The sequence below is a fragment of the Epinephelus fuscoguttatus genome, linkage group LG22, assembly GCF_011397635.1.
Source record: "Epinephelus fuscoguttatus linkage group LG22, E.fuscoguttatus.final_Chr_v1".
Lineage (NCBI taxonomy): Eukaryota > Metazoa > Chordata > Actinopteri > Perciformes > Serranidae > Epinephelus > Epinephelus fuscoguttatus.
The window spans coordinates 14,303,923-14,331,321 of record NC_064773.1 but is presented as its reverse complement, the minus strand read 5'-3'; the positions used below and the strand labels follow the sequence as shown (position 1 = coordinate 14,331,321).

General features: G+C 42.9%; 1 protein-coding gene across 1 annotated transcript; it reads right to left on the bottom strand.

Annotated features, from left to right (window-relative positions):
- Positions 1 to 651: 651 nt before the first annotated feature.
- Positions 652 to 24,970, bottom strand: LOC125882522 (protein arginine N-methyltransferase 8-B). Its single transcript, XM_049566251.1, has 10 exons — positions 23,998 to 24,970; positions 23,174 to 23,398; positions 20,053 to 20,208; positions 16,202 to 16,265; positions 15,385 to 15,527; positions 14,986 to 15,073; positions 11,226 to 11,341; positions 8,003 to 8,153; positions 3,977 to 4,098; positions 652 to 789 (listed from the first exon to the last, which is right to left on the bottom strand). Exons 1-10 carry the CDS (start codon positions 24,064 to 24,066, stop codon positions 706 to 708), a joined length of 1,218 nt encoding a protein of 405 aa, XP_049422208.1. The 5' UTR covers positions 24,067 to 24,970; the 3' UTR covers positions 652 to 705.
- Between the last annotated feature and the right edge of the window lie 2,429 nt (positions 24,971 to 27,399).

Genomic DNA, 27,399 nt, shown 5'->3' with positions numbered 1-27,399 from the left:
TTATTCATCATCATCATCTTGTTTTTCACATTCCTTGTTTGTCCGATCAAAACAGAGTGTCCCATGACGTATTGCATCTGTGTTTGTTCCTGTTCTGAGGCATTGTTCTGTTTTATTCTGGTACCAAAGTACATTTGTTCTGAATTATCCTCAATTAAGAAATAAAGAAATTACATTTCACGTCCTTCTGGAATCAATGAAGCAAAACAAACGTTAACATGCAAGTAATAAATAACAAAGTAAAACACAACTGATTACTGCACCCTCTATACAATGACACAGTGCGTGATGAATCTCAACAGAAGGAAAAACAGATGCTGACTGTGCTGTAACCTTCTCCACATCACGCAGATCAATGCTTTCAATTAGCTGCACTAACAATATAAAGACTTTTCATTTAATACTCAAAATTATACAATTTCCAGAAACTAGTGAGAGAGAGAAAAAAAAAATCAAGTTCATTTAGGATGTTACATTCAACGATGTGCCCGAGTCGATCAAGTTGGAACAGGTGATGGCACTATTGCTGAGAGATACTTGCCTATTCGGATGACATCACTTGGGTGCTGGCATGATGGCATCCGATCAGATGCGTCTGGTCACCCTTGCTGGCCAACTGGAATGCTCGATGGAGAGCCTGTGCCGCCCCCCTTTCCCGCGAGTGTCGAGAGGGGCTGAGGATAGTTTGTTGGTTGGTTGTTGTTCTTAACGCATTTTATAGTCGTGGGAAATGGCGGCCTCACATAGTTGTCCTTTAAAGTCTAGCTCCAGGGTGAACTCCAGGTCACGCTACAGAAGATAAAATGGTTTTAAATTAATTAATGGCAGAAATTTCCCCTGGGTTTAGCTGTAGCCAAACAAAATCTCCACATACAAAAAATGCAAATGAATTTAACATTTACTCATAAATTGCATTTAAAGGGAAACTGCTGTTTTTCAAACTGGACTCTATTTTCCCATGTTTTTGTGTCTCAGTGACTAATGGGAACAACAAATGTTTAAATGGGTCCAGAACTGAGCGACAGCGCTGCAGCTGGCAGCTGCAAAACAGGCTGCAATGTAAACATTCGGGGCAACTGAGCCCCATCAATTTATGTCCTGTAAATGTGCTTGTTTTTGTCACTGACAGGCTCAGATCATTATTTTCAGTGACAACATTATTGAAAGGATTCCTACAGAGATAGACCTTTTTGTTGAAGAGTAAGATCCTTTTTGTGTAACCAGTAACAGCCCTGATTTCACCATCACCACACCCACCAGACTTTTTTTAAATAAACAGAAATTTTATCATCGTAAAACTCACTGAATTCAGTGTCGGCAGGAACTAAGCATAAACTCACAGTAACCATCTTGGTTCATGTTTCCGCTGTCCCAACAATCACCAGCTCTGGTTTGGTTGAAATAAACCCTTAATGCACCCACTTAGATGTGAAAATATGCGGGTATATACACACTAAAATGACTGTGTGTTTGGCTGAACCCAGATGTCCACCCTCTGGACTTTCGGACTGAGCCCTTCAGGGCTCGACAGTGCGAGCGTTTCACTCGCATTTGCGACTGAAAATAGGTGTGTGCGAACTGTAAAAAATATTTAGGGGCACGTGTGCGCATAAAAAAACCAGCCGAAGCAGCCTATATTTTTGTCAATAAAAAAAAATATGATAATCTAACCGCAAATGTTGGAGGAACTCCAGCCGCTTTCCCTCTTCCCCGTGTGACATGGTTATGGGCAGTTTCCAAGCCACTGTCGGCACAATGAAAAGTCCCAATGTCGGCAGCGTGTAAATAACTCAAAGTGTGGAGGAAGCGGCGGACCTACGTACAGGGAAGCCTGCTCCGTTCTCCCCGCAGTTAGGGACCGTTCGCCATGGTACCGCTGCTGGGCAGGGTGGAAATAAAGCCCTTTTCATACAGAGCGCGCAAAGCGCAGACCTCCGCCGACGAACCCATTCATTGTGTATGTGCTACCGCAGCACAAGAGCGCACCGCTCTGCCGCCGAGCTGATGCCGCGGCGTCTGCGCGCCACCAGCCTGCGCTCAAATTGCAATTTTTTTAATTTCACCGCAACGCGCTGTGACGACACCTCGACATCAGCCTGAAGTAGACCCGGAAGCGGTCACCATGGAGCTGTAGCTCTTAAGCGTGCCTGTACTCCCCCAAATCCTGTCTTGCGTGCCTTGCTCTCTGCTTGCTCTGCGCTCTACCCCGCGGTGGGCGCCGCAAAAATCGCGCACTGTGTGAAAGAGGCTTTAGTCAAAGTGTGGTGGAGACGAGGGACAGGGAAAAGCGGCGGACCTCCAAGGAAGCCTGCTCCGTTCTCCCCGCAGTTAGGGACCGTTCTCCACGGCCAGGCTGTCGGCTGGGTGGGAATAAGTCAAAGTGTGGCGGAGAAGAGGGACCGGGAAAATTGGCGGACCTCCAGCGAAGCCTGCTCCGTTCTCCCTGTAGTTAGGGACCGTTCGCCACGGTACTGCTGCTGGGCAGGGTGGAAATAAGTCCTGCAGAGTTTCAGAGGACCTGGAGAATATTTTAGGATAGTAATAACATTATATAAGATAATCATATTGCAAAGATAATATATATAAGATAATAACATTAAAGACAAAATTAAATTGCTCAACTAAATACTTTTTCAAAACTTGATGATTTTACCTTTCTGTACATTTTGTATACAAATTCATTAAATAATTTTGCTTGTAAATGTCTATTTGCATCACGTTTATTACAGAAAACACATTATTTGATCAATTTACATTGTGCCCCTAAAGTTCTTTGTGCGCTCCTTACTTATTCAACTTAGGGGCACATGTGCTCCTTGGGGAAAAAAGTTAGCGTCAAGCCCTGCCCTTGCAGACTTCAGTTGTACAGTACGTAGTGTGATGTATTTACTGTCATCACGTAAAGTCTGCGAGGGCAGAGACTGCTAGCGACTGATAGACAGTCCTCAAGACTGTTTTTCTCGTTGCCGTGGAAATGGTAACTATCACTGCTGTCATATTCATATTCGTGTCATATAAGTTGATGAACAGTGCTGAACTCATCTGTCCCTGCAGATAACAAGATATAAATCCCATGTATAGCCTTTTTTGTGACTGAACAAAAATGTATTCATATATGTCATACATACATAACAGGCTACATGTGTTCAAAAACAGGAATTACTGACATTAGAGGACTTGTTTTGTTGTTTTTATCCATTCTTTTGCCTATTTTACTGCACAGCCTGATGGGCTGCAATAATACCATGCATTTCAGTCCCTCTACAGCCTGTACTTCAGTGAAGTCTGCTTAAGTCTGCACTCCAAGCTGACTCTCTAGAAGTCTGCAGAAAGTCTGCTTGAGGCCATTTGTTGACTGGATGAATTGAGGATTTGGACAGCACTTCCAGGGAACACACCCGCAAAGTCCGCGAGTCTGAAAGTGTGGGGAAGTGCGGACATTTGGAATCAGCCTTGAAATGGAGGATGTGGAGTTTGGCAACACACAGATTTCTGAACTGTTTTGGGTGAAACAAAAAGGATCTTACTCTTTAACAAACAGGTCAGCCTCTGTAGGGATCCTTTCCATAAGCTGTCAGACACTGAAAATAACAATCTGAGCCTGTCAGTGGCAAAAACAGGCACGTTTAATAGAAGTAAATTGACGGTTCGCTGTGACATCCCTCCCACTGTCTTGGAGGATGACTTGGCCAGCCTCATCAGGCAGATGACGACTGGACTGGTTTTAAAAATGACTGTTCCCATTAGTCACTTGGACACAAAACATGAGAAAATAGAGTCTAAATTAAAAAATACTGAAGCTTCCCTTCAAGTATAAAGTTAAAGCACTTGTACATAAGTATTTCCATATCATACTACTTTATACTTATAGTTCAATTGTTGTTTTCAGATGCAAATATTGTACTTTTTCCTACATTTATTAATAATTTAAATCTAAACAATGAAGAATTTTGTGGCTATTTTGTGTGAGTCTTACCACATTCTTCTCATTGGGCCTGACAGTGATGCTGCCAAAGATCTCCTCTCCCTTCTTGACAGTCAAGTAGTCCTCTAAATAAAACACTGTCTGCTTCCAGTGTGTGCTGGCAGCATCTGGAGCTGAGGTCAAGGATAGTGGGCGTAGAGGAGAAGAATATGTGTCCACAAGAGAGGAGCAAAAAGGAGAAACATGATGTAGAGAGGAAAGAAGATAAAGTGCAGACAGGTTAAAGTGGTAAAACAGAAAGGTGCAGTGAGGAAGAGGCCAGAAAAGTTAAGGGGAGCGTGAGAATTATAGGATTTACAAAACGTTACTGCTTCAAATGGACACTCGGTTCCCTCGGGCGTGTTAACATGGGAGGAATTTAACAGCAAAGAAACTCACTCACCCTGTGGGAGAAATACAGAGGCTGATAGGAGAGAACTCCTTCAGTGATGCTCAGCCTTGGGCCCAACAGACTCAGCCAAACATAGAACCTCCTCTACACAATATTATGTAAGCGCTGGATGCATGAATGTATTAACATAAGCTTACATAACAGCTTAGCAACTCTCTCTTATAATAGGCGTCCTCGACACCACATCACCAGAAGCGCTTGGTGATTCCGTCGGTGCAAACATCGGGTCGGCTCATGTAACACAGTTTGGAAAAGCAGGCAAAAGTGCCAACATGAAAGCAAAGCAATGTACTGCTGTGTAGGGGTTTGCAGCAACATATTTTAGCTACCCAAAAAATCAGTATCAGTTTAAGTGTGTGCTATTTTCAGAATATTTTCTCCGCTTTACTTCGCCATCAGGCAGCCATTTCTGGTGGCAAACTGAGGCTGTTATTCTCTTTAAAGTCCGGGTGAAGCAAAAATAAATATTTGTTATGAGATTGTCACACCACAGAAAAAAATGTGTTAGGAACCACCCACCCAAATTTGAAAGATTAAAAAAGTTGCCAAGTGTGTAAAATTAGCTTTCAAACTCTTGAAAAAATGAGCAGTGTTCTCTGCTCGGAGATGCTGGGGCTGAAACGAAAACCAAGCTGCCGCAAAGCAAAGGTCTGTCGTTAGCAGCTAACCCAGTAGAAGAAGCACACACAGTGTAAGGAAGCATGACACACAACCTCCGAACCGAACAATGACAGATCCAGTGTGTAGCGATAGCCTCTTGTTCAGCAGCTAGTCTCAGCACAGAGCACACACCCAGGGCCAGGAAGCTGAATCAGACGAAAAGACTGAAAGGTACATTAGTGACGACTATTTTGCTTGTGTTTGTATGATTGTAGCATTCTTCTTAGATGTTTATTCATGTATGTATTACACCAGTGGTTCCCAGCTGGTGGGTCGCGGTCCAAAAGTGGGTCACAAACCTGTCAAGTTTGTAAAAAACACACTTTATTTTCAAGTACAGTCAATTTCCGGCACTGAGCTTTTATTTTGAAGTGCCGTTTCCTGCTGTACAGGGAGTGACTAACCGACAGCTGCTTGACTGAGACAGCAAACTCAACACATACTCACTCCGACCTCGTCACGTATCAACGTTTGGTCATGGACTTTCCATGTCGATAGGCCTATATGACGTGCAAGGTGCCCTGGGTGCGTCGGTTGTTGGCGTTCTGGGACGCTGTGTCAAGTTCTGCCTGTTACATCCATTGTCTGTTTTCAAACTACTGTTTTCACAGGAAATTTACAGTTAAAGTCTCATTCAAAACACGCTACGTTGGTAATCTTACGGGAAGCAAACACCAGCCTCCAAGGTGAAAGTCGGTGGTTGTTGCACCCATCCACCACCACTCCTGCCCACCCTAGTCAGACTTTTGCTGTCTTAACTTTCACTGTTGTCTCGCCACGTTTCCACACGTTTAAACGTGCTGACGTGAAAGAACAGCATTTTTCAACGGTGTCTAATGCCGAAGTCACCCACCAAGCACCGGTGTCCGACAACTTCGGAGTGAGACCTGCTAGCATACTAGCTTGAGGACGTGGCCAAATGCAAGTATGATGCTGAATGTATTACTGTACGTTCACACCAAAAGCGACCAGAGCTTCCACAGCGGCGGAAGTCATTAATTTTCAATGAGAGCCCAGCAACTTGGGTAACTTGGGCAACTTGGTCAACCTGGTCGTCAGCCGTGCGTCTTGGGTGACCAGAGCGGCTCCGGAGGGGAGTTAAAACTCATTTACCTTTATAGTAATGAGCTCCGACGTGGTTTGGCGGCAACCAATCGGAATGCTGACATGCTTCAATAAAGCAGGTCCCAGAGAACAAGCCATGTTACTTTGGTTCCTACAGCAAACTTGTTCCGACAATGGATATTGAGAAGTCTGTTACTTGCGTTTGCGCCCACTCAGTCCTTTATAATGTGTCGCTGTTCGGTTACAGAGACCAAAATAAAAAGATTGAGGCTTGGGACCACGTCGCGGAGGTAGTTGGGTGGTCTGGTGAGTTTTAAAGTGTGTAATGTTAGTAATAGAGGAGAGAATTGCAGGCTAATGTTACGACTTAGCATGCAAGTCTTCCTTGCTTGGTTTGAACGGGATGACATACGTTTTCTGTTTTCACTGACCAAACTTAACTTTGTGTAGGCCAACTATGAGCTTTTTGACTGGACAACAACAAAGCAGCAACTACACTGCTTTCAAGCCAGAGGTCCGCTTTGTGGCTCCTTTAAACTGACAAGTTCAATGATTCACGTGATGAGCGACCAGAACAACCAAAGCTGCCACAAATATTTTTGACATTCGTGCTTCTTGTGCATCCACGAGAGACATTACCTCTTTGGAAGCTTTTGGTGTGAACGTACAGTTAAGAAGTGTGGAGCTTGAACTAACGACTAAGGTGAAATCTGGACCCCGTGGCTGGACCATTTGTATTAGACTGAAATAGCTAAAATGGGTTATGTTAAGGATGGCTCCAGTGCATCATCCAGCCGTGACTGTAGACCCATCCAAAAATTTTGGACTCTTGGAAATGTTAAAAACAGTTCAAATGTCTAAATCTGCAATTCAGTACTACACAGCTCTCACAGTCTTTTCACACGTTTTCACCAAATATTTTCTAAGACGTATGATGTGAAATCACTGGTTTTGCTTTACCCAGACTCTAAGCCAGACTCCATTGAGAAAAACAGTAATTTAACACCACTAAACACAGGAGCTGCTGGTCTACTGCTTCCTCGATCAGTTAGTTTCATTGTCTTATTGTGTGACTTTGGAGTTTAAAAGGCTTACATCAGATTCACCAAAGTCACACAATAACACAAACAAACTTACTGACTGAGATAGTGGTGGACCAGCAGTGAGCTTAAATTACTGTATTTTTCAGTGGAGTTTGGTGGCTTTGATGAGAGCTGGGGAACAGAAGCTGGTAACGGTTTCCCTGTTGGGAAGGGCTGTCTGCTGCAAGGTAAAGTGCTGAAAATGTTTTAAATACAGGGTACACTTAAACTGATTTTTTTTAGGTGGCTAAAATAAGTTTTGCTGCAACCCCTGTCCACAGCTGTATATTGTTTAGCTTCCTTGACAGCGTGTCGAACCGCCATCTGCTGTAGGTAATACACTAACTATGGACAAGTGCCTCATATAACAGCAACTTAAAAAATCCAAACTATCCCTTTAAAGGGTTGGTTAACTCCAACAATAAAGATAAAGACTTTCTCATAGTGGTATCCAGCCATGAAGATATTTGGTGTTATTTGCTCAGCTTTTGAGGCTCTCGAGGCTCCACTGACCAGCTGGATCGAGGAATGCTTTGCTTTTGCAAATGACTGACTTAAAGTTGGTGCTACCAGAAAGTTTTATATGATCTGGCAAGATTTACTCCTCTAATTTCAAAATTGGACAAATTCTCATTAAGGTGTAGGATTTTACAGAGTCCATTTCTCCCCATTTGTTCCCTGTCTTTCTTCTTTTGATCTCAAAAGGCAAAAAAAACGAGAGGGGTGAGTAGGTAAATACGTTTTCATGTGATATGAGCGAACAGACACTCTAAGACTGGTGTCTAAAAAGTGTTTAGAGTTTGGAGACATATTACTCACCAGTGGAGAAACCAGTCTTCTTGTGACACTTAGTGAACTCGATGTTGAAATAGGTGACCAGGGCATGGACGTAATCGTTGCGCTGGATCTGCAGGCAGAAGGCTGAGGTGAAGGACAGGTCCTCCGGCTTCACGGTGTAGATGTCCACTTCCTGCAAAAACAAATAGCAGACTGACTTTATTTTGCAAAGACTGCTTTCCAGTCCATGGAATATGTCAGGAAGGCAGCACACCACATGTACAGACACAAGTTGTCACGCCCACCTGCCATCCCTCATACACGCAGTACATGTACAGTATATGTCAGTCGCTGCTTGATTATTCACCATAATTATGTTTGTGTGTGTGTGTGTGTGTGTGTGTGTGTGTGTGTGTGTGTGTGTGTGTGTGTGTGTGAAAGCCCACAGGTTGAATCACGGCTGGCAAACGAAGCCTGCTCACAGTACACATGCTGTGTGGGTGTCCTCCCTCACGTCTACAAGGGAGGGAGGCTGTGTGTGTGTGAGTGTGTGTGTGTGTGTGTTCCCTCGTGGCTATATCAAGCACTGCCTTATGAATATGGCTACAAATCTATGTATCACATTTTGTTACCTGGCAGGCTTCACTGTTGCTCCAAAATAGGAGTGGAGCTGGTCATGCATAATGTTGTATTGCTGAAGACGGGGAACACTGCAACCTGCTCATCTCGCCGGGCCTATTGGGCCACGGATCGCTCGGCCATGTGGCGTCAGCATGACAGATTGTGATTTAACACCTCTGTCCTTTCCAATGATACCAGGCCAGTATCATATACAGCAAATTGTAGGAGGAGAGAAAAAAACTCCCCGGGAGCGACTTTGTAATTTTAGCTTGCGAGGAATGAGTGGCAGTTTGAATTAAGATGAGGCGAAGTGGCTGGCGGCGGGGGGATGGGTGAATAAGCCCTGAATATATGCATGTGAAAGACATACAGACAGTGAGAATGAATGTTCCATCCAACAGCATGTCACTAACTCTCTGCACTCTTAGAAAGAAAGATCCTAACTAGAATCACATGGGGTTCTTCGGCTTGTCCCCATGGGAGAACCCTATTTGGTTCCTGGTCAAAACTTTTTTCATACTGCTTTGCCGCCCCTTTCCCACACCTAGTTTTGAGCCATTCTGAGCATTTTGACCAAAAATAAATTAATTGAGAATCCAAAAAGTTGTTTTTGGATAAAAGCAAATATCTGTAATATCAGAACAAATGTTTGCAGGTCATCAATGCGATCCACCATCTTGCTACTACTGTTAACTTCTGTTTTGCATTGTGCAACACCTTCTGTTGATGACTCATCTTGATTGCAATGTTTCTGACCAAAATTTGTGGAAACAAAGGCTGGTTCACACCAAGGTTCCAAAAGCCCTGAACGAAACCAGTTCGAGATCCAGAGCTACTTCCATGCAGGAGGGGTATCAGAGGGTTCTATATCGAACCCAATGAAAAGGGTTATACCTACAACCATCTGTGAAAGGTTCAACCCAAGACTCCCTATGAGAGGTTCTACAGAGGACCCTTCTATAGTCTTCTGGTACCACTAAGAACCCTTTCACCCTCTAAAGCTCAGTTCAGACCAATGATTCCAGACGAGACGAAACTGTTTAAGAACTTTGCAGAGAAAGGTTGCAGCGGTGTGAACTGGCCATCTGAGCTCGACTCAAGCCAGGTGATAGTGTCACCTGCAACTCCTCTGGTCAAATCGCCAGAGTGTAAAGCTTGTCACCTGTTTCTACAGCTAGTCTGCTTGTGGTGAAGTCCCCTGGTCGAGTCAAAATGTTAGCAGTTAGCAGTCAACTTAAAGAAGAAAAACGGCAGCCAAAAATATCCGCAAATTGGGAAAATAATGAGATCCTGAAGCTCCGTACCCTCTGAGCAAAGGACGAGATCAAACCATGATATATCAGGTTGTTGTTGCCATGCTAAGCCATTGTTATTGACTCTGCTAACATGCATGTTATACAGTACGTCATACTAGAGGCTGACGCTGCTGTGTTACATGTCATGCCGGCCATGCCTCTGCAGTCTGGATTCCTACACTGGGAAATCTTACTCCTCATTTCCACTTACGTATGTGTACAGAGACAAGTCAACTGGAAGTCCATTCATTCCTATGGAAATCTCTATCCGATGTGTATGCGAAATTAATCGTACGAACCATAATATTTCAGTCTGGAATTAGCCTCAAGTATGTAAAAAAAAACAAAAGGGATCTTTTGCGTTGGATTCTTCAGAGAGACCGTATGACAGTGTGCTAGCTTAGCTAACAGGCTGCTAACTAGCTAACAGGCTATTTCCTCCAATTCAGTTGCCTGTTCATTGTTGGATGAATTTGTCTGATTAAAAAGAACTTGGTTATCTAGTTTTAACATTGTGAATCTGAGTAATGAAGAAGAACCCTTTTGGAGCCTTATTTCTAAGAGTGTAGCGACCACCTATCCAATCTCACACATAAATCACCTTTTTGAACACAAAAGGAAGGTTGGTGCTCGTACAAATAGATGGAGCGCCCACTTTATTCCCTCTGGTGACTCAGTGCCTGCTCTTGTGTGACATTTCACCAACACACAGAGGGAGAGACAGAGTGAGACCTCCCTATTCCCTCGAACTAGTGAGGCCTGACATTGCTTAAAATGTGACAGGAGATGAAGGATACGAAGAAGTGATTAAGAAGGAAAGAGTGAGAATAAGAATACAAACTGATATGAAACAAAAAAGGAGAGAAAGGAAGGACAATATTGGATACTTGAAATGGAAAAAAAAACATGACAAAAAGCACACAGTGGGAACAGTGAAAGAGGAAAAGAAATGAAAGGTAGACAAAAAAGCTATCACCTCCCTGAATGCTCTTATCCTCTGTTCATTTGTGAGATGAAAGACAAGCCACTGTTCAAGCATGGAGACAGAGCTGCAGACTATTACAGCTCCCCAGAAACCTCTATTATGTACTAGAAAATAGTCTCGGCAGCCCGGGAATGATCAGAGGCTCAGGGATTGATCGTGGTCTCGGACTTCTTTCAGGGTGCATGTAGTTGGTGGCAGAACACAAAAGATGAAAAACCTTGTTTGTTGGGGTGTGTGCCTCAAACACGCAGGCTTTCTTAAGGTTTAAAGCAATATGGAGTGATGGACAAAAGTTCGAGGTACTGTACGTTCACACTCCTTCACCATGCACGTGCAATATTTGTACTCAAGGACACAGACTGACCTTTAGGAGGCAGGCGTTCGTCACCACCTGCTTCGGATCTACCACATCCACTAGAGGCTCTTTGATGGCCACATTGCGAATGCAGCTCATGTCGAACCCGTACACGTTTTCCCACCCTGCGCATACACAAACAAAAACAGCACCCATGAGAATACCAACATATTATCACTCACAACTCGTCATACTGCAGCTTGGTCAGCGGCCCTGTGCTTCAAACAATGATTCTTTAGGTACACCACTAGCATGAGTTTTGGATGGTCTTTTTTAAATAAACTTCCATGTTCACAGGAAACAGATTTCAGTGCCAACACTACTTGGTTAGGTTTAGGAAACTATCATGCATTGGGTTAAAATGACACTGACTCAGTTTCACAGAGGACATGAAAACCCACTTGCCAGAATGAATGTTGGCATTGTACATTTCTGCAAACCACAGCTTTTTTACATTTGGACAAAAAACGCATGAAATGTGCCAACCATGCCTGAAAAACTAGTCGCTTGTTGTTGCCATAAGCACTGCTGGATATGTAATGATGCGGCCCTACCAGAACACGACTGGTCTGGAACAGTGGTGTGATGCTATCTGCTGCCTTGCAGAAGTCTGGCTCAGGTCGAATGCCAGCCACCATCCCCTCCACCACCTGATTAGTAACTGAGCTCATAAACCTACAATTTGAACTACGCCACTTTAGAAACGTTGATGTGCTACGTATGAAAATGTATAACTGTAAAGTATCCATGGTTTACATTTTCTCCTGGCGATTGAAAGTCCTGTGCTTGTTCAACCTATCCATCTACCTTTGACCTCCTCCCTGTGTGGACTTTGCTCTTTATGCAATGTCAGTCTCTCTGAACATCTAATATTGCCACAGATGTGTTTATATTGAAGTTAGCTGAAAGCCCAGTGTGTCTCATACAGATGCTAAAGGTTGTGCATCAGTATCAGACACTGAGGGGCATGACAAAGCGTCGCTACAGTATGACCGAGTAATGAGAACGGGCTGTGAAAACAAATGCAAACAGTGTTTTCTGAATTTTTACTTTCTGAATTTTCATACACTTGCCATGTTCTGTTCTCTCTGTTCCTGCCAAGCTGTCAGCAAAAAAAAGGTAGGAGAGAAAATAAAATAAAGCACTTAACCCTGCCAGGAAAAGCAGTCCCGCACTCACGCTGTCTTTCTGTCTATCCAGCCCCTCTGTGGAGAAAGACAAGGCCTCCTGAAAATAGACTCTGGCCTCCTCCGCCTCCTCCACCATGTCTGGCAGGCTTTTTTTTTATCATAATTTGGGCTGAAAATGCACCGAACAGGCTTTCCCTCCCCCATTCCCTCTGTCCCTCCACTCCACCTTGCTTTGTCAGGAGGCCAAACACTAAGTCTGAACGATGAGAAGGTGGAACATGCCACCGACGCAGAGAGAAACTAAAAATAAGAGCGCGAGAGGTTCGGGCGGACTGAATTCTTTTGGGATTTATATGAAAGTATGAACCTTTATGTGCATGTGCGGATGGAAGAGAACAGAGAAGGCCACCTGTGCAGTGAAAGGAAACTCAGTCGGAGTTATTAACCCAGATTCAATACCTCAAGCACAAGGGTGAATGGCACCTTTAATATTGGTCTTTGATCTGGATCACAATGTTAAGCTCAGCACTCCTGCAGTGAAAGCTATTTGAACACACCGAGTGAGTTCAGAGCAGAAAATGTACTGCAGGATAAAGGCACCTTATTGGTGTACTTTGGGTACTTCTCTCTAAGGCTACATTCTCACACTGCATTTTAGTCTAGACTTTTAAAAATGGTAACGATGGAAATGCAGATGCTATTGTTCGTTTCCAGATTGGGTCTGTCACGACGTGTCCTTCCCTTGTTCGTAATGTCCTTTCTCTAGACCCATTTGCGGAATTAAACAATCCACACTGGACTTGACCACCAGCGTCTGGTGTCTTTGCTGGAGCGTTCTGAACTCCTCGAAGGGCCCCACGTCATCTCTGCTTCCTTCTCATTGTCCAGTGGGATGATATGAGAGGCGGGCCTTCTGTGGTGGTCATGACAAGAAGTTTACAGTTGGTAAACAATGGTGGTAGCTGTTGCTGGATACCCAGAGCTATAAGACTTTACAAACCACAGCTACCACGATTTGACATGAACAGGAGTGAAAGCATATAAATGCAGTACTGCTGTCATTGAGGAGAAGCTCCTGGACCAACTGGTGGTACTCCCCATGATCCACCATCTTGTTTAGGGTCTCACGTACCCCCACACAGATCTCCGTTTCCCTGAACCCAACAAACTATTTACTGACAGCCTCTCACCCTCAACCAGAGCTACAGCAAGTAGCCTCTGCCTCAACATTTTAGGAACTAGATTGCTAATTACTGTCAAATAAAACCAAACCAAAATAAAACAGTAGACTGATTATACAGGAAGGTTGGTGTAAGGGGCCGTACACATGCAGCATTTTTTGCATGCTCAAATTCATTTCTTTCAATATGGACACACGGCAGGCATGCTCAAATGCCAGAATTCAACTTTTGGAACGCAGCAGCGCACACTGTATGTCATGTGACAAGGACCAACCAATCACAGCCGACAGATATCTTTCCCTTCATCAGTAAATATCAGTCTGTGATAAATACGGAAACGTTGATCATGTTAGTGCAGGGCTACTGAGAGCTTACATCTGTACCACGGACGATAGGCCTACACGTTTATGAACAGCGCCTGGAAGAAGATCAGCTCTGCGCTCTGGATTTCAGGTAAATAGGCTATACGATGCTTGTTAGGGTTGCTTAGCAACCTCAGGCACAACCTGTTGCCACGCTCCTAAAAGCTGGCTCAAAAAAGGCACAAGAGTAGCGCTCACGTTTTCCAGGCGGTTAAAGATGAGGCATGTACACGGCCCCTAAGGACATGATGGGGTGGTTGCCTGGCAACAATAAAAAGGCGCAGCAAGTGTTTTGCTTTTCACTAGTGGGATTCAATTTTCAATTTTTTTTTTTAACAAAAAGGCAGAGCACTGCGCCTCTTGTTTTGCAACCTGCAAAATGCTTCCTGTGTGATCGGGCCCTAACATGTCATATTTTACACTTGGTTTCTAGGATGGAACTAATAGCTTTTGTGATAGATAATTAATTTTTTATGAGTTCACTGATCAGTAACAAGACATTTGCATGTATAATTTGGGTTGCCTGGCTGTGAAAAATTATTCTGGCTGTTGTGTATCTTTTTAGCTAACGTTACTTATACTGCATGAGTCGTGTGAGAGTTTGTAAACAGATGTCTTGATATAGTTTTGTTGTTGTTAAATTCTGACCCCTCTGACTTCAAATCATCAAGAACTTTTCTCCATTTTTTACGATTGTTCATTCACCGTGGAGGCATGTATGTTTTACTCACAAATTCAAGGTGACACAGGGTGAGTAACTGACAGAGAAATGGTTACTTTGGGAGTAAAGTATTTGTTTTACTCGGTGAGCCTGAGTTGACATTTTGATCACTTGAAACACAAACCTGATATTGTGGTGCAGAAACTCTTCATGGATGATTAAAACATGACAAAGCCATGACCTTTAATTAATGACTTACTCATTTCTCACAGTCTGCAGTAACACTGGCTTATTAGAGAGTGGGCCCAAACGATTCTAGATCTAACTGGAGTGTGATTTTACTTCATCTGTGGTCATTAATTATGCACTGCACAGCTGAGAGGGAGACAGAGACAAAATGTGAGAGCAAAAAACAAATCTTCCATAATTACTCACAGTGAATCTTGAAGTCCTTGTACTGCCTGTCTTCGATGGCTACCACATAGAGAGCCGCTCTGTCAGGGAACATCAGGCCTCCGGGTTTCTGAACACAAAAGAAAATCTTCAGGTATTAACACACACACAGGCTATCCATCACCGTTACTGTTCACACACCTGCCGTGTAATTTAAGATCACACATGCCAAGTTTAAACCCTGCAGGCAGCCACTGAGGTTAGAAACCACATCATTCACGTAGGACCTCGGCATCTGAGCAGCAGACACATGCACTAAAGCGTACAGTAAATCCTCTCCTTCATCACTGTCTGCTGTGTTTATGTGTCAAACGCCTTATTCGTCCACACACACACAGGCTAAGCCTAGCTCTCCACGAGCCTCCAGCAGCACCATCATACCAGCCACTTGTCCCTGGCGAAGATGACGGTGTTGAGCATGGACTCGTAGAAGAGGCAATAGCCCATCCACTCTGAGATGATAATGTCCACCTTCTCCACAGGCAGCTCCACCTCCTCCACTTTGCCCTTGAAGATGGTAATGACTGTGGGGTGGAGAGCCACAAAAACAGCAGGCAACAAATTACTTCACGGCATCTTTATCACATTAATGCAAATCGGACAATAGCTCTGTTCTCAGACAACACTGTTTTTGTGCTGTGGGACTGCTGTGAATTAGCACATCTTAATTACTACGCTCATTGCACGCCTCACTATTTATGCATGAATTTGTCTTGTTTTCCATTCTGGCCTCTTTGACCCATGGTGTGAAGATACTGGGAGATAGATTTTAAACATTTTAAAGAGTTAGCCTTCTGTTTTAATCTTTGTACACCTTGCTAATAGCATCATCTTAAAATAACTGAAATGTAAATATGAAAGATGAAACAAAAACCAGCCTAATGTCAAGCGAACAGGTTATGAAACCCACCATCTGTTGCCAGTCCTCCGTCTGTGAAGTTCAGGGTGGCATTTTACAATGCTAATTAGCACCACTGAGGGAATAATGATTGATAGCAGGGATTATGGTTATTTGACATCAGAGGCGAGCTGCCAGTTAACCGTCAGAACTGTGACTAATATCGTCGGGTGTGACGGTAATGATGGAAATATGCAGATCTTTCACGCCGCGTCTTATCCAGATGTCATCGCAGCGCTCTGCATTCAGACAGATGGATGTGAGAAATGTAGTCGTGATAACAAAACCACTTTGACTTACCGTTGTGTAGGTGATTGGACTTGATAATCTTCTCGGAGTATTCGGATATGCTCGAACATTCGATCTGTGGGCACAAGGACAAAACCACAGACATAGTGTCGTCTTAACAGGAAACTGTTGAATATTTACATTGCTTGAGTTAGTGGTTCCCAACTGGTGGGTCGTGGTCCAAAAGTGGGTTGCGCATCCATTCTGAATGGGCCACAAACTCACTTTATTTCTAAGCACAGTGAATTACCAGCACAGAGCTTCCATTTTGAAGTGCCGTTTCCTGTTGTGTCAACACATTCTCACTCCGACCTCGTCACATACTGACGTGCTTGGTCATGGACTTTCCACGTCCACATACGATGTGAAAGGTACCCTGGGTAGGTTGGTTGTTGACACCCTGGGACGCGGTGTCAAGTTCTGCCTGTTAGATGCATTGTCTTCTTTCAAAATACACTTCTGTTTTCACAGGTAATTTAACATTTAAACACAGTCTCTTTCAAAATAAAAGCACTATGTCAGTACAACACCCCAGATTAACGCTGTTTTTCCTTTAACAACTAATGCACATGGTTGGGTTTAGGCAACAAAAACACGTGGTTACGTTTAGGCAACAAGAGCAAGTGGTTAAATTTAGGAAAAAAAGAACAGGGTTTGGGATTAGAATCTTGTGGTACACAAACACTGCTCTCTTGGGTTAAAGTCGGTGTTTGTTGGACTCATCCACCACCCTCCAGCTAACATTTGCCGCCTTAACTTTCGTCCATGTCCCACCGCGCTTCCCCCTAACACCACCGGCCACCTTTAAACTATAACAGCAACGGCCACATATCATGCCAACATTGAAGGACGTCTTTTTTCGTTGGTTTCTGACGGCGCAAGTCACCACCCACATGCCAGATTTTGACGACTTCAGAGAGAGACTGTGCTCGCTGTAGAGTGTGTGACTCACGTACAGCTACTTGACAGAGACAGCAAACTAGCTCAACAACATGGCAAGTATGGCACCGAATGTATTAAACTGTGTGGACCTTGAACTAATGACTGAGGAGAAATCTGGACGCCATGGACAGACCAGTTGGGAACCACTGTCTAACATAACAGGCACTTTTCATTGTTTTAATAAATCATAACAGATATGTTAAAATTCTTAGTTGGAAAAAAAAACCCTGATCTGCAGTGGTGTTAGCATTTTCTCTCCCTGTACAGTAAGTTAACCTTCAGGGTAATATCGGAAGGGCAAATTTAATCAAACCCTGCCAATCCATCCACACATTAACATCCCTCATCGCTCATCTCAGACCCTGTGCAGCATGAAACTAATACATCATCCTGCTCTCCCATCCATAAGTGTAATACAGTATATGAATCATACATAACTGTGGGAGACACTGCCGGGAACCTGTGATGAGGAGAACCAGATGTCTCTTATTGCCTGTGTGGGGATGATTGTCTGAGAGAGATTACCGGTTTCTCAACAGAGCACAAGAAACTGGCTCTTAAAAGGATACTTTGGGAAGCATGTGTAAATGAACTATGTTAAAATCTCCCTGATCTCCTTGCTCATTTGCCAGCCAATATCCGCCAGATGAAGGAATTTTTGCTGGGCCACCATTCACACAAAGAGTACAGAAGTAGATATAGCTCTCAAATTCAGACCAAATTCAGGTCAAACAGGAAAACTAGGCAGTGCTAATCAAAAATAAACCAAGATTGTGTCACTGTATTGCCTGTTTCTCACCTAAAATGTCTACAGAGACATATTTTATCTTACTGTTCAACTGTAATTTGAGATTGTCTGTCACCAGCCGGCTACCAGTCTCACTCCTAGAGCATCAAAATACACCTCTGGGCAGTGTCCCACGCCAGTTTTTCCACCAACTCCAATGTAAACCCATTCGTGTAATCATTAGATGCTCAGCTGCCAACTATTTTAAAAATCAATTAATCATTTCAGTCATTTCTCAAGCAAACATGTCAAACATTTGCTGCTTCCAGCTTCTTAAATGTGTGAATTTGATTTTCCTTTTCATTGACGGTAGATAAGGAATAGTCTTTGGGTTTTGGACTATTGGTTGGACAAAAGAAGTAATTTGAAGATGATATTTAGGGCCTTCGGAAATTGTGATGAGCATTTTATGGACTAAATGATTAATTGACAGACAAATCAGTAATGAAAATAATCATTATTTGCAGCCTTAATGCTTAGTACTTCCAAACACATGCATTTTCACAAACACGTTACGTTACAAAATACTTCCATATACGAGTAGCGCACCCTGAGTGTGCCTGGGCTGCTTTTGAGCTGTGTTTGGAAAGTACTGAGCATACGCCCGGATAAATGAGACTTGATTATACTGCACAAGCTGTAGTTTCGCTGTTGTTAAATCTGGGCCCCACTGACTTCAATTCATCAAGAACTTTTCTCCATTTTTAGAGTGTTCGTTCACAGTGGAGGCATGTATGAAAAACCAAGTTTTCTTCATAAATTCAGCAACACACCGTTGTCTTTCCAGCCATGCCTGTAGCACTCAAAACCAGGTGTTTTTTGACAACAAGCTGCTGCTGCATTGCGGCTACGCTTGTGGCAGTTAGAGCACAGTGTTTTTGGCCAATCCCCTGCTGCCTTTCTGGCTGCATTTGTGGTGCTCAAAGCTGGGTGTTCACTGGCGACATGCCACCGACTTCCCTGCCGCATCGTGCCACTTTAAGCCAGGTGGTTGCTAGCGACAAACTGCTGCTTTTCAAGCCGCATTTGTAGCACTCATTGTCAGGTGTTTGTTTGCAACAAACCGCTGCCTTTCAACCCGCATTTGTAGCACTAAATGTCAGGTGTTTTTTGGCAACACACTACTGACTTCCCTGCCACATATGTGCCACTTTAAGCCAGGTGTTTGCTGGCGACAAAGTATTGCGTTTCAAGCCACATTTGTCACACTCATTGTCAGGTGTTTGTTGGCAACACACCGTCGCCTTTCAACCCGCATTTGTAGCACTCAATGTCGGGTGATTTTTGGCGACACACCACTGACTTCCCTGCCACATCTGTGCCACTTTAAGCCAGGTGTTTGTTGGTGACAAACTGCTGCGTTTCAAGCCGCATTTGTAGCACTCATTGTCAGGTGTTTGTTGGCAACACATCGCTGCCTTTCAAGCCGCATTTGTAGCATTCAATGTCGGGTCTTTGTTGGCGACGTACCACTGCCTTTCTGGCTGCATTTGTGCCACTCAAGGGCAGGTATTTTGCAGTGACATCTGCAATCTTTTCTTTTCAAAAACCAAGTAGTTCTGTTGCCTAAATCTAATCGCTGAACCCTTCTGCATCAAGATACGACGCAAAAGGCTGCCCTTGGCATAATTTATCATCATCAAGTATGGATGAGATCACATTGTGTTTTCGGACAAGCCGGTCAAAACCAACTCACATTACGTCACCCATCAGCTAGAGAGTGAACTTATCAGTGTATTCTGGTAGTTGTAAGTTTTGTACCTCTTGAGAAGAACCAAAGGCCCGTATACTCTGCTTTCTCCGGTCATATACTGTAGCACCAGTTTCAAAAGTATTCGCATCTTTCTACTGCATAGACATCCCAGTTTTATGAAAAGACCATTCCTCCAACAGTGAAGTACTTCTTTAAGAGGAATTTCAAAAAGGCAGGGTGTGTGTGCATAGCATATGTAGAGGGAAAGGCCACGGATGAGAGATAATGTGACAGCAGAGCCAGATATGATATTAATTTGGACCTTTAAAGAGTGTGCGGCTGTTCTCTCTCATGAAGACTTAAACAAAAGCAGTAACTGTTGGATGATTCTCATGAAGAAGTAACTGTGAAGCATCTGTTTAGTGTATCTATTTGACTTACCCCATACACATGTTTGGCGCCGGCATTGGCTGCAAACATGCAGAGGATCCCCGTGCCGCTACCGACATCCAGGACGATTTTATCTTTGAACACGTGCTTGTTGTGGTACATGGCGTTCCGGTAAGTGAGCGTCCGCACCTCATCCTTCAGCATCTCCTGTTTAAATTAGAGATAAACCCAAAGGGTCGTAGCTGTGACGCTTAATTGCAGTCTTGAATAACATGCACTACAGCTTCTATATGGAGCTGTCAAGACTACCTGAAGAACAGTGATGCACAAAGGAATACATAATACACATAATGCTACATAATGAACATACAAATGTGTGTACATTATGCTAAAACGTTACGCACATTTTCCTCAGCGTGCGAATGCACAGTTTTTTCATGTATAATGAGGTAGATAAGGCAGTATTTAGGCCAGGAGCCTTTGTGACAGTGGCAGAGCTTCTTGAAATAGACGGGAGTACAACACAAAGCCTTTGGGGACTGCCTGATATCCATCTCCCTGAGCCCATTCACACATCCCACTTTTCATCTTCCTTGCTTTGCACTCCTCTAATCAGGACACTCTCTTTGTCTGCGAGCCGACAAAAACCTGACCCACATGCTAAATATGGGCACTACTTAAAAAGGTCTATATGTCCCCAAACTTTTCCACCACCTCCGCAGATCAAGGTCATTAGCTAAGGTATAGCTCTGCGATTATCTTCAGCAGTTCACCGGCTGTAAAAGACAGATTGTTTTCATTTATGGAGCACCGAACATGGACTATTATCATGCATCTGGCTTCTTTAGTGCGAGCTGGTAATGGAAAAGCCTCCTCTTTTGTCAGCTAAGAGACACTCTCCACTCTCTTTCTATTTGCCCACAAACGTAGGCGGACAGTTGCATCGGAGGTTTGTGTTTGGAGTTTATTCTAATATGGGCGAATCATTAGATTATATTTGATGTTCTAAAGTGTTTTTTACGAGAGTGCCTTTAAAGTTTAGGCTACTGAGAGATGTTTGCGTCATCGTGTGATGCATTTGGTGTCATGCTTTGTTTAAACTCATGTTGGAAAGCACTGGAGGACTGAGGACTCCTTTTACTTTGCCTGAATCTTTGTTTTGTTGTTTGGGTTTAAAGGAGAGTTCACCCCAGCGTCAGAGATATCAGCCGTAGAGATGTCTGCCTTCTCTGGCATATAATAGAGCTTGATGGCGCTCGGCTTGTGGTGCTCAAAGAGCCAAAAAATTCATTTGAAAAACTCAACAGCAATGTCTCTTTACAGAAATCATGACCTAACTACACCTGTCAACTGTTTGACCGCCCAGAAGGAAGCGTGCATCTACTCATGGACAAGAGGACCAGATGTAAACATTTAAGGGTCCAGTGTGTAGGATTAAGTGGCATCTAGCTGTGAGGTTGCAGAATGGAAACTTCTCCCTTGTGTCAATTGTGCAGGACAACATGAATGGCCCTCTCTATAGCCAGGGAGGAGGAGGAACAAGGAGCCTGGCTTGATTAGGGCCTATATAAAGGAGACTGAGTTCAGGTGTGAGCCCTCTCTGTCACTACCTGCAGCAGAAACCCGAGCTCTACTCAGTGAAAATGTGAGTTCCATTGCTCTTTGTGCATTCATGTTTGAAGTCATTTGATTTTTGGGCTATTTAATGTAAGTTTGAATGATTTGACATTGTGTTGAGTCTTATTATCTGGGAGCCAGATTTTTGCTCCTTCTCTATTAGATTTAGTAAATGGTGATAATGATAATACATTGTACATATTTTGTTTAGATTAGGACTGTCAAAATAACCCGTACATTTGAATCAAGTTCCATGGTGCCTGAAGGCCACATTGGCACATTTCCAGCAGTGGTTGTCATGACAACAAACACGTATATTTTAAGGCGATGGCGGCATATATCCAGCTGTAGTTATGGCAACAGCCAGGTATTTCTTAAACCGACTCAGCTGTGGTTGTAGCGATCAAACTGGGTATTTTAACCCTAAAGTGTTCTTTTGTGCCTAAATGTAACCACAGATTCACCACAGTGTTTTCACACCATGAAATTGAAATCTGAAACGTAACTTTTTAACTAGGGCCTGTCAAAATAACACAGTGATTTCGATTGATTAATCACAGGAAAAATAATTTATCTATTATCATCGGCTCATGCGGGGCCAGGTCACGGGGGCAGCTGGAAGCTCCTCCGAGACTCGTCGCCTTAGGGGCTGTTTCATAGTCGACGCACACAGCGACCAGACTAAGAGTGATTCAAGAAGACCTTGATGAAATGACTTGAGACTGAGAATGAGACCTTGAGCACCTCGCCTTGTATGGGGGAAGGGAGGAAAACTAATACGTTCAAAAAATTGGTTCCATGGTTCCCTTTGACCCGGTGCGTCACTGAAGGCCACAGTGGCTTTGTCACATGATGGAGGCAGATGAGACGACGCAGCTTGGCCCTGTGAGTGGAACATCTACACTTTAAAAAAAAAACACCCAGATGGAACTGTTGATTTTTGTGCCATCAAAGTTCTGCAAGCCTGAAATATCACCTCAACACAAAACATTTAGCGGCGAACCCAGATGTCCGAGCTAGCACAGCCTCAGATGCTAGCACTAGCAGCAGGCCTCGTCAAGCTACACTTGACCAGGAGTTCAAACTGAGTAAGTCTACCTGTGACCGACTAACTGACTCCTTTGCAAAACAGACTCGGAGTCCACCTTGGCTAAACTGTGACATTAGCTAGCTCAGTGGTGCTAGGTGGGCTAGCAGTAGATGCACGCTTCCTTCTGTGTGATGATAGGGTGTAGTTCAGGAGAAAGAAAATAGTTCCAACATGAAACTGCTCACAACAAGGTCTGTGGATTATCTGGAGTAACCAGGTCATGATTTCTAGAAAGAGACATTGCTGTTGAGTTTTTCAAATGTATTTTTTGGCACTTTGAGCACCACAAGCCGAGTGCCATCTAGTTCTATTATATTAGGGAGGAGGCGGACATCTCTGCAGCCCATATATCCGTCTCGACAACTCACATCAAAACAGTCTAGACTGATAAATAACACTCTGGTGTCATTCTTTCACGCTGGTCTTACATACCAAGCCGCCGTTTTGCCAGCCTGGCCCGCCTACCTCGTGGATGCCAAAGTGGGCATAAGAGTCGAAGTAGTAGTCCCGTGACGTCATATCCTCCGGGCTGATGAACTTGGCAATCTTGCCTCGACCAGGACAGGTGGCCAGGGCTGCTACATGAGGCGTGTGGGGGACGCAGGGCACATGGTGGGCAGTAGGCACTGGTTTAGGCAGTGGGGAGGGCTGGGCAGACTGAGAGAGGGGGGACGTGACAGGCTGTTGCCGCTGTTGAGGAGGAATGAGAGAGAAAAGGGGGGAAAGTTTGTGACAGGATTGAGAAACGGCAGAGAGAATGATTTGAGCATTGTGTGTCCAGTCATTTTGAGTGGGTGCACCTGCCTTTAGGTCAACACGTGGCTGACACAGGCAGAGGCAGTGATGTGCAGCCAAAATGGATTTATATAATAAGCAGTCAAGAATGCATATGTCTAATCTTGGCTATTACACAAGCAGCAGACTCAGAGAGGAGCCGGTACGGGATGCAGGTTCCCTTCAGCACCAAGGACAGAGAACACAGGCACGTTCAAAACCTTCACGCACCCAAAGAACACACATGTTCATGCACCATCACTACGATTGCAGTTACATCCGTCTCTTTATATCACCCACAACATCTGCAGGACACCGGGAAATGCACTTTGCTTTGCCTGCACGCCATCACAGTGCAGCGCTGATTCGTAATATGGATACCATGATGATAGGATAGGAAACACAAAGCTGTGCGCATCATATTCAAGTCAAACGTGCTGTCACTATAACATAAGCATCATGAGAGTGTCCCGGTGTCGGCTATAGCCGGGTGCAGGACACCACAAGGTCCCTACCTCCGAGCTGTCCGCCTCCGCCATCTTCCGCCGTAGCAGCAAACAACGCGACGAATGCCTCAGTCCCATGAGAGCCGACGAGATTTAGGGCTACAACTCTTTTAAGTGTACAGAGGGCTCTGATATCTTCATAAAAACGTGCCAGAAACAACACTAAGCCGCAGGATATGTGGTGGGAACGCACGTCAAGGTGAAAGTCTTTATAAGAAGCGTGCAGGTATCACAGTTCGCACCAAATTAAATCCATATTAGGAGAAAAGTTGTTAAATGTGCAGTAATCCATACTGTGGGTGTGATACAGGTTGTTTTATCGGCAGGAAGCAGGGTGGCAGAGTTGTTGTTTTGGCTGTGCCGAGACTAAAAGGTTGCAGGTTTGATCCCAGCAGGAGTCCATCAACAGCTGCGCGCCCCGGTTAGGTGTCCTCGCGCAAGGCACTGAAGCCCTACCTGCTCGCTCATGTTTAAAAAAAAAAAAAAAGAGAGTATCCGAGTAAATGTAAAGTGTCACCCACGGAACAAAACTCCACAACGGTAAAACGCTTCCTCCTCCTGTCTTGGAGACACTTGACATCTCAGCCTGACATCTCCGTGGAAGAAAGTCCCTGTGCGTAATCCCGAGGGAGAAAGTTAAAAGGGGTTCAAACTGTGCGCGCGCACTGTAGTTGCCCGCGAGCCCCCTCGGGTGACAGGAAATGAATCGTGACAAAAATGTATAACGTCCACACCAAAAGAGAAGGTGTAAGTCTCTGCTTCCCAAGGACACATGCCTCCTCACAGCAGACTTTCCCACAGCTCTCCGCGAGCCAATGAGCCTCTCTGCCGCGCGCTTATATAACATAGGTGTTTTATGTGTTGGGAAAAAAAATAATAACGTGGACTATGATGTGTTATTTACGCCTGTGTGTTACTGTAATCGCTTAAACAACGGCTACATAAAGTTCAAGTTATGATATGTACAGTAGCGTGGCGTATTACTAACAGTTTCCGGTGAAATATTAATATTTAAATAAGGTGCGCGAGTTCAATTTAGCGAGTTCTTGGAATTCCGCTCAGCCAATCAGAATCAGAGACCGGCGTTCTAGAATTATCTGAATCACATCAACGACCAATGAGCTTCAAATATTTTTTTTATTCATGTCGTCATTACATTTCAGGAAGTTTAAAAAGTTTTTTATTGTTTATTTTAAGATTTCTAAATATGTAGCTATGTGTTAATATTATGATTATTTTTTAATTATTTTAAGTTTTTTTTTTAAAAAAAAGTTTCAAGGAGACATTTTTGACAATGTTTTTCCCAGTACAATTAAAATTCTATTAAATACAAATAAATAAAAAATCATCACCTGACATATTTTGTACATTGTATTGTTGAAAAAAAAATTTAAAAAAAGTTTCAAGGAGACATTTTTCACAATGTTATTCCCAGTGCAATTAAAATTCTTTTTAATAAGAATAAAAACAAAGCAACATTAAAAAAAAAAAATCATCTGACGTCATTTGTACTTTGTATTGCTTAATAAAGTTTTTTAAAAAAGTTTCAAGGAGACATTTTTGACAATGCTACTCCCAGTACAATTAAAACTCTATTTAATAAAAGTAATAAAAAATAAAACAAACAAAAAAAATCATCACCTGACGTCTTTTGTACATTGTATTGTTGTATAAAGTTTTTTTTTTTTTTTTTTTAAATTCAACAGACATTTTTGATAATGTTATTCCGGTGCAATTAAAATACTATTTAATAAAAATAAAGATATAGATAAAAAAAGATCTGATGTACTTTGTACATTGTATTGTTGAATAAAGTTTTTTTTTAAAGTTTCAAGGAGATATTTTTGACAATGTTATTTCGAGTACAATTAAAATTCTATTTAATTAAAAAATAATAAAATAAATAAATAATTTTTAAAAAATCACCTGACAATGAAAAAAGGGGGATTTCCGCACACTTAAATTTGCACTAAAATTCACATTATTTTAGTGCAAATTTAATTGTGCGGAAATCCCCCTTTTTTCATTGTGGACTTTTTAGCTGTTTTTCCAGCACCTTAACCAAGACATGGCTGGGTTGAGCGGTGGTCCTCCCTCAGTTTCTAAAAAATCACCTGACGTAATTTGTACATTGTATTGTTGAATAACGTTTTTAAAAAAGTTTCAAGGAGACATTTTTGACAATGTTATTCCCAGTACAATTAAAATTCTAATGAATTAAAAAAAATTAAATAAATAATATGAATGGGTTGAATTTTATTATAAATTTGCAATGCAGGACTTGTATATTAGGATATATCCATAAAGTATGCCACTGTTACTGTTGCTTTTTCCACCACTGATGCTCACGTGTGACTGGATTTTCACACTAATGACAGGAAAATTCACATAAGTATTTTTTAGAAAAATATTATAATTGTTTAAAAAAAAAAACATACACCCTTTTTACAGTACTGAGAACTTTTTTTCCAAAACTGAATCACAAATAAACTTGAACCTTTAAAGCACATTGCCCTCTTGCTTCATCCCAATCAGTGAAGTCACAGCAGGTGTATTTCATTGGCTGCGAAAGGCAAAACACCTGCTGTGTCATCACTGATTGTGGCGTGGCTCAAAGCCTAAAACAGGCTCACACTTTGAATCCATAGAAAGCATCACCACTGGCCATTTTGATGCTTTTTCCAGGAGTTTTTTAATGTTCAGTGCCCTCTCCTGGTGTTCCTGAAGGTCACAAATTATCCTTTATATTATTCATGTGGAGCACATTCACTCATATTTAATATCAACCTCATGTAACACTCTGATATCAGTCTATTTCAATTTTGCACTTGATACCAAAGTTGACCCTCATCTGTTTGTCAGGGAGATGTGTGGAGGCAAATGAGACACAAGTATTTGAATTTTAACAGGCACTGAATGCTTAATATTGAAATACCACTGAATTCATAGCACTGAATTTCTTTTTATGCTTTCGTGCCAGTGAGGCCGCTGTGGTCAGATATCCGTCTCATTCTTGTGACATCTTAAGATCAAAATCCTGTCAAAGTTCCAAGATCAAGGTCACTGTGACTCCACAAAACTTTTTTGGGGCCAAAACTCACAAATTCGTACACTGATTATGACAAAATTTCATAGAAATGTCGAACAGGAAAAAGTGATGACAAGTGGTGACATTGTATCACCAACAGGCCAAAGGTCAGCTTCCATTTGACATCATAATATTCTGCAAAACACTTCTCCGTCCATTATTAAAAGACATATCTCAGTTCACCTTGAAACCGCTGATTGTGTAGATCTTTTGTCCTGTCATGTTTCCACAAACAGGATTAGGATTAAAAAAAAAAACAAATTAAAAAATTTGAAAAAAAAAAATCAAATGAATTTCTTCTTTTTTTTACAAATTCAAAAAAT

What these genes read in the sequence shown, in the direction of transcription:
- LOC125882522 (XM_049566251.1), bottom strand. Translation starts at nt 24,066, where the DNA reads ATGGGACTGAGGCATTCGTCGCGTTGTTTGCTGCTACGGCGGAAGATG. An exon ending in CGGAGGCGGACAGCTCGGAG is followed by an intron (nt 23,399 to 23,997) that starts GTAGGGACCTTG and finishes CCTCCTCAACAG; the next exon opens with CGGCAACAGCCTGTCACGTC. An exon ending in CAAGGACTTCAAGATTCACT is followed by an intron (nt 11,342 to 14,985) that starts GTGAGTAATTAT and finishes GTGTATGCGCAG; the next exon opens with GGTGGGAAAACGTGTACGGG.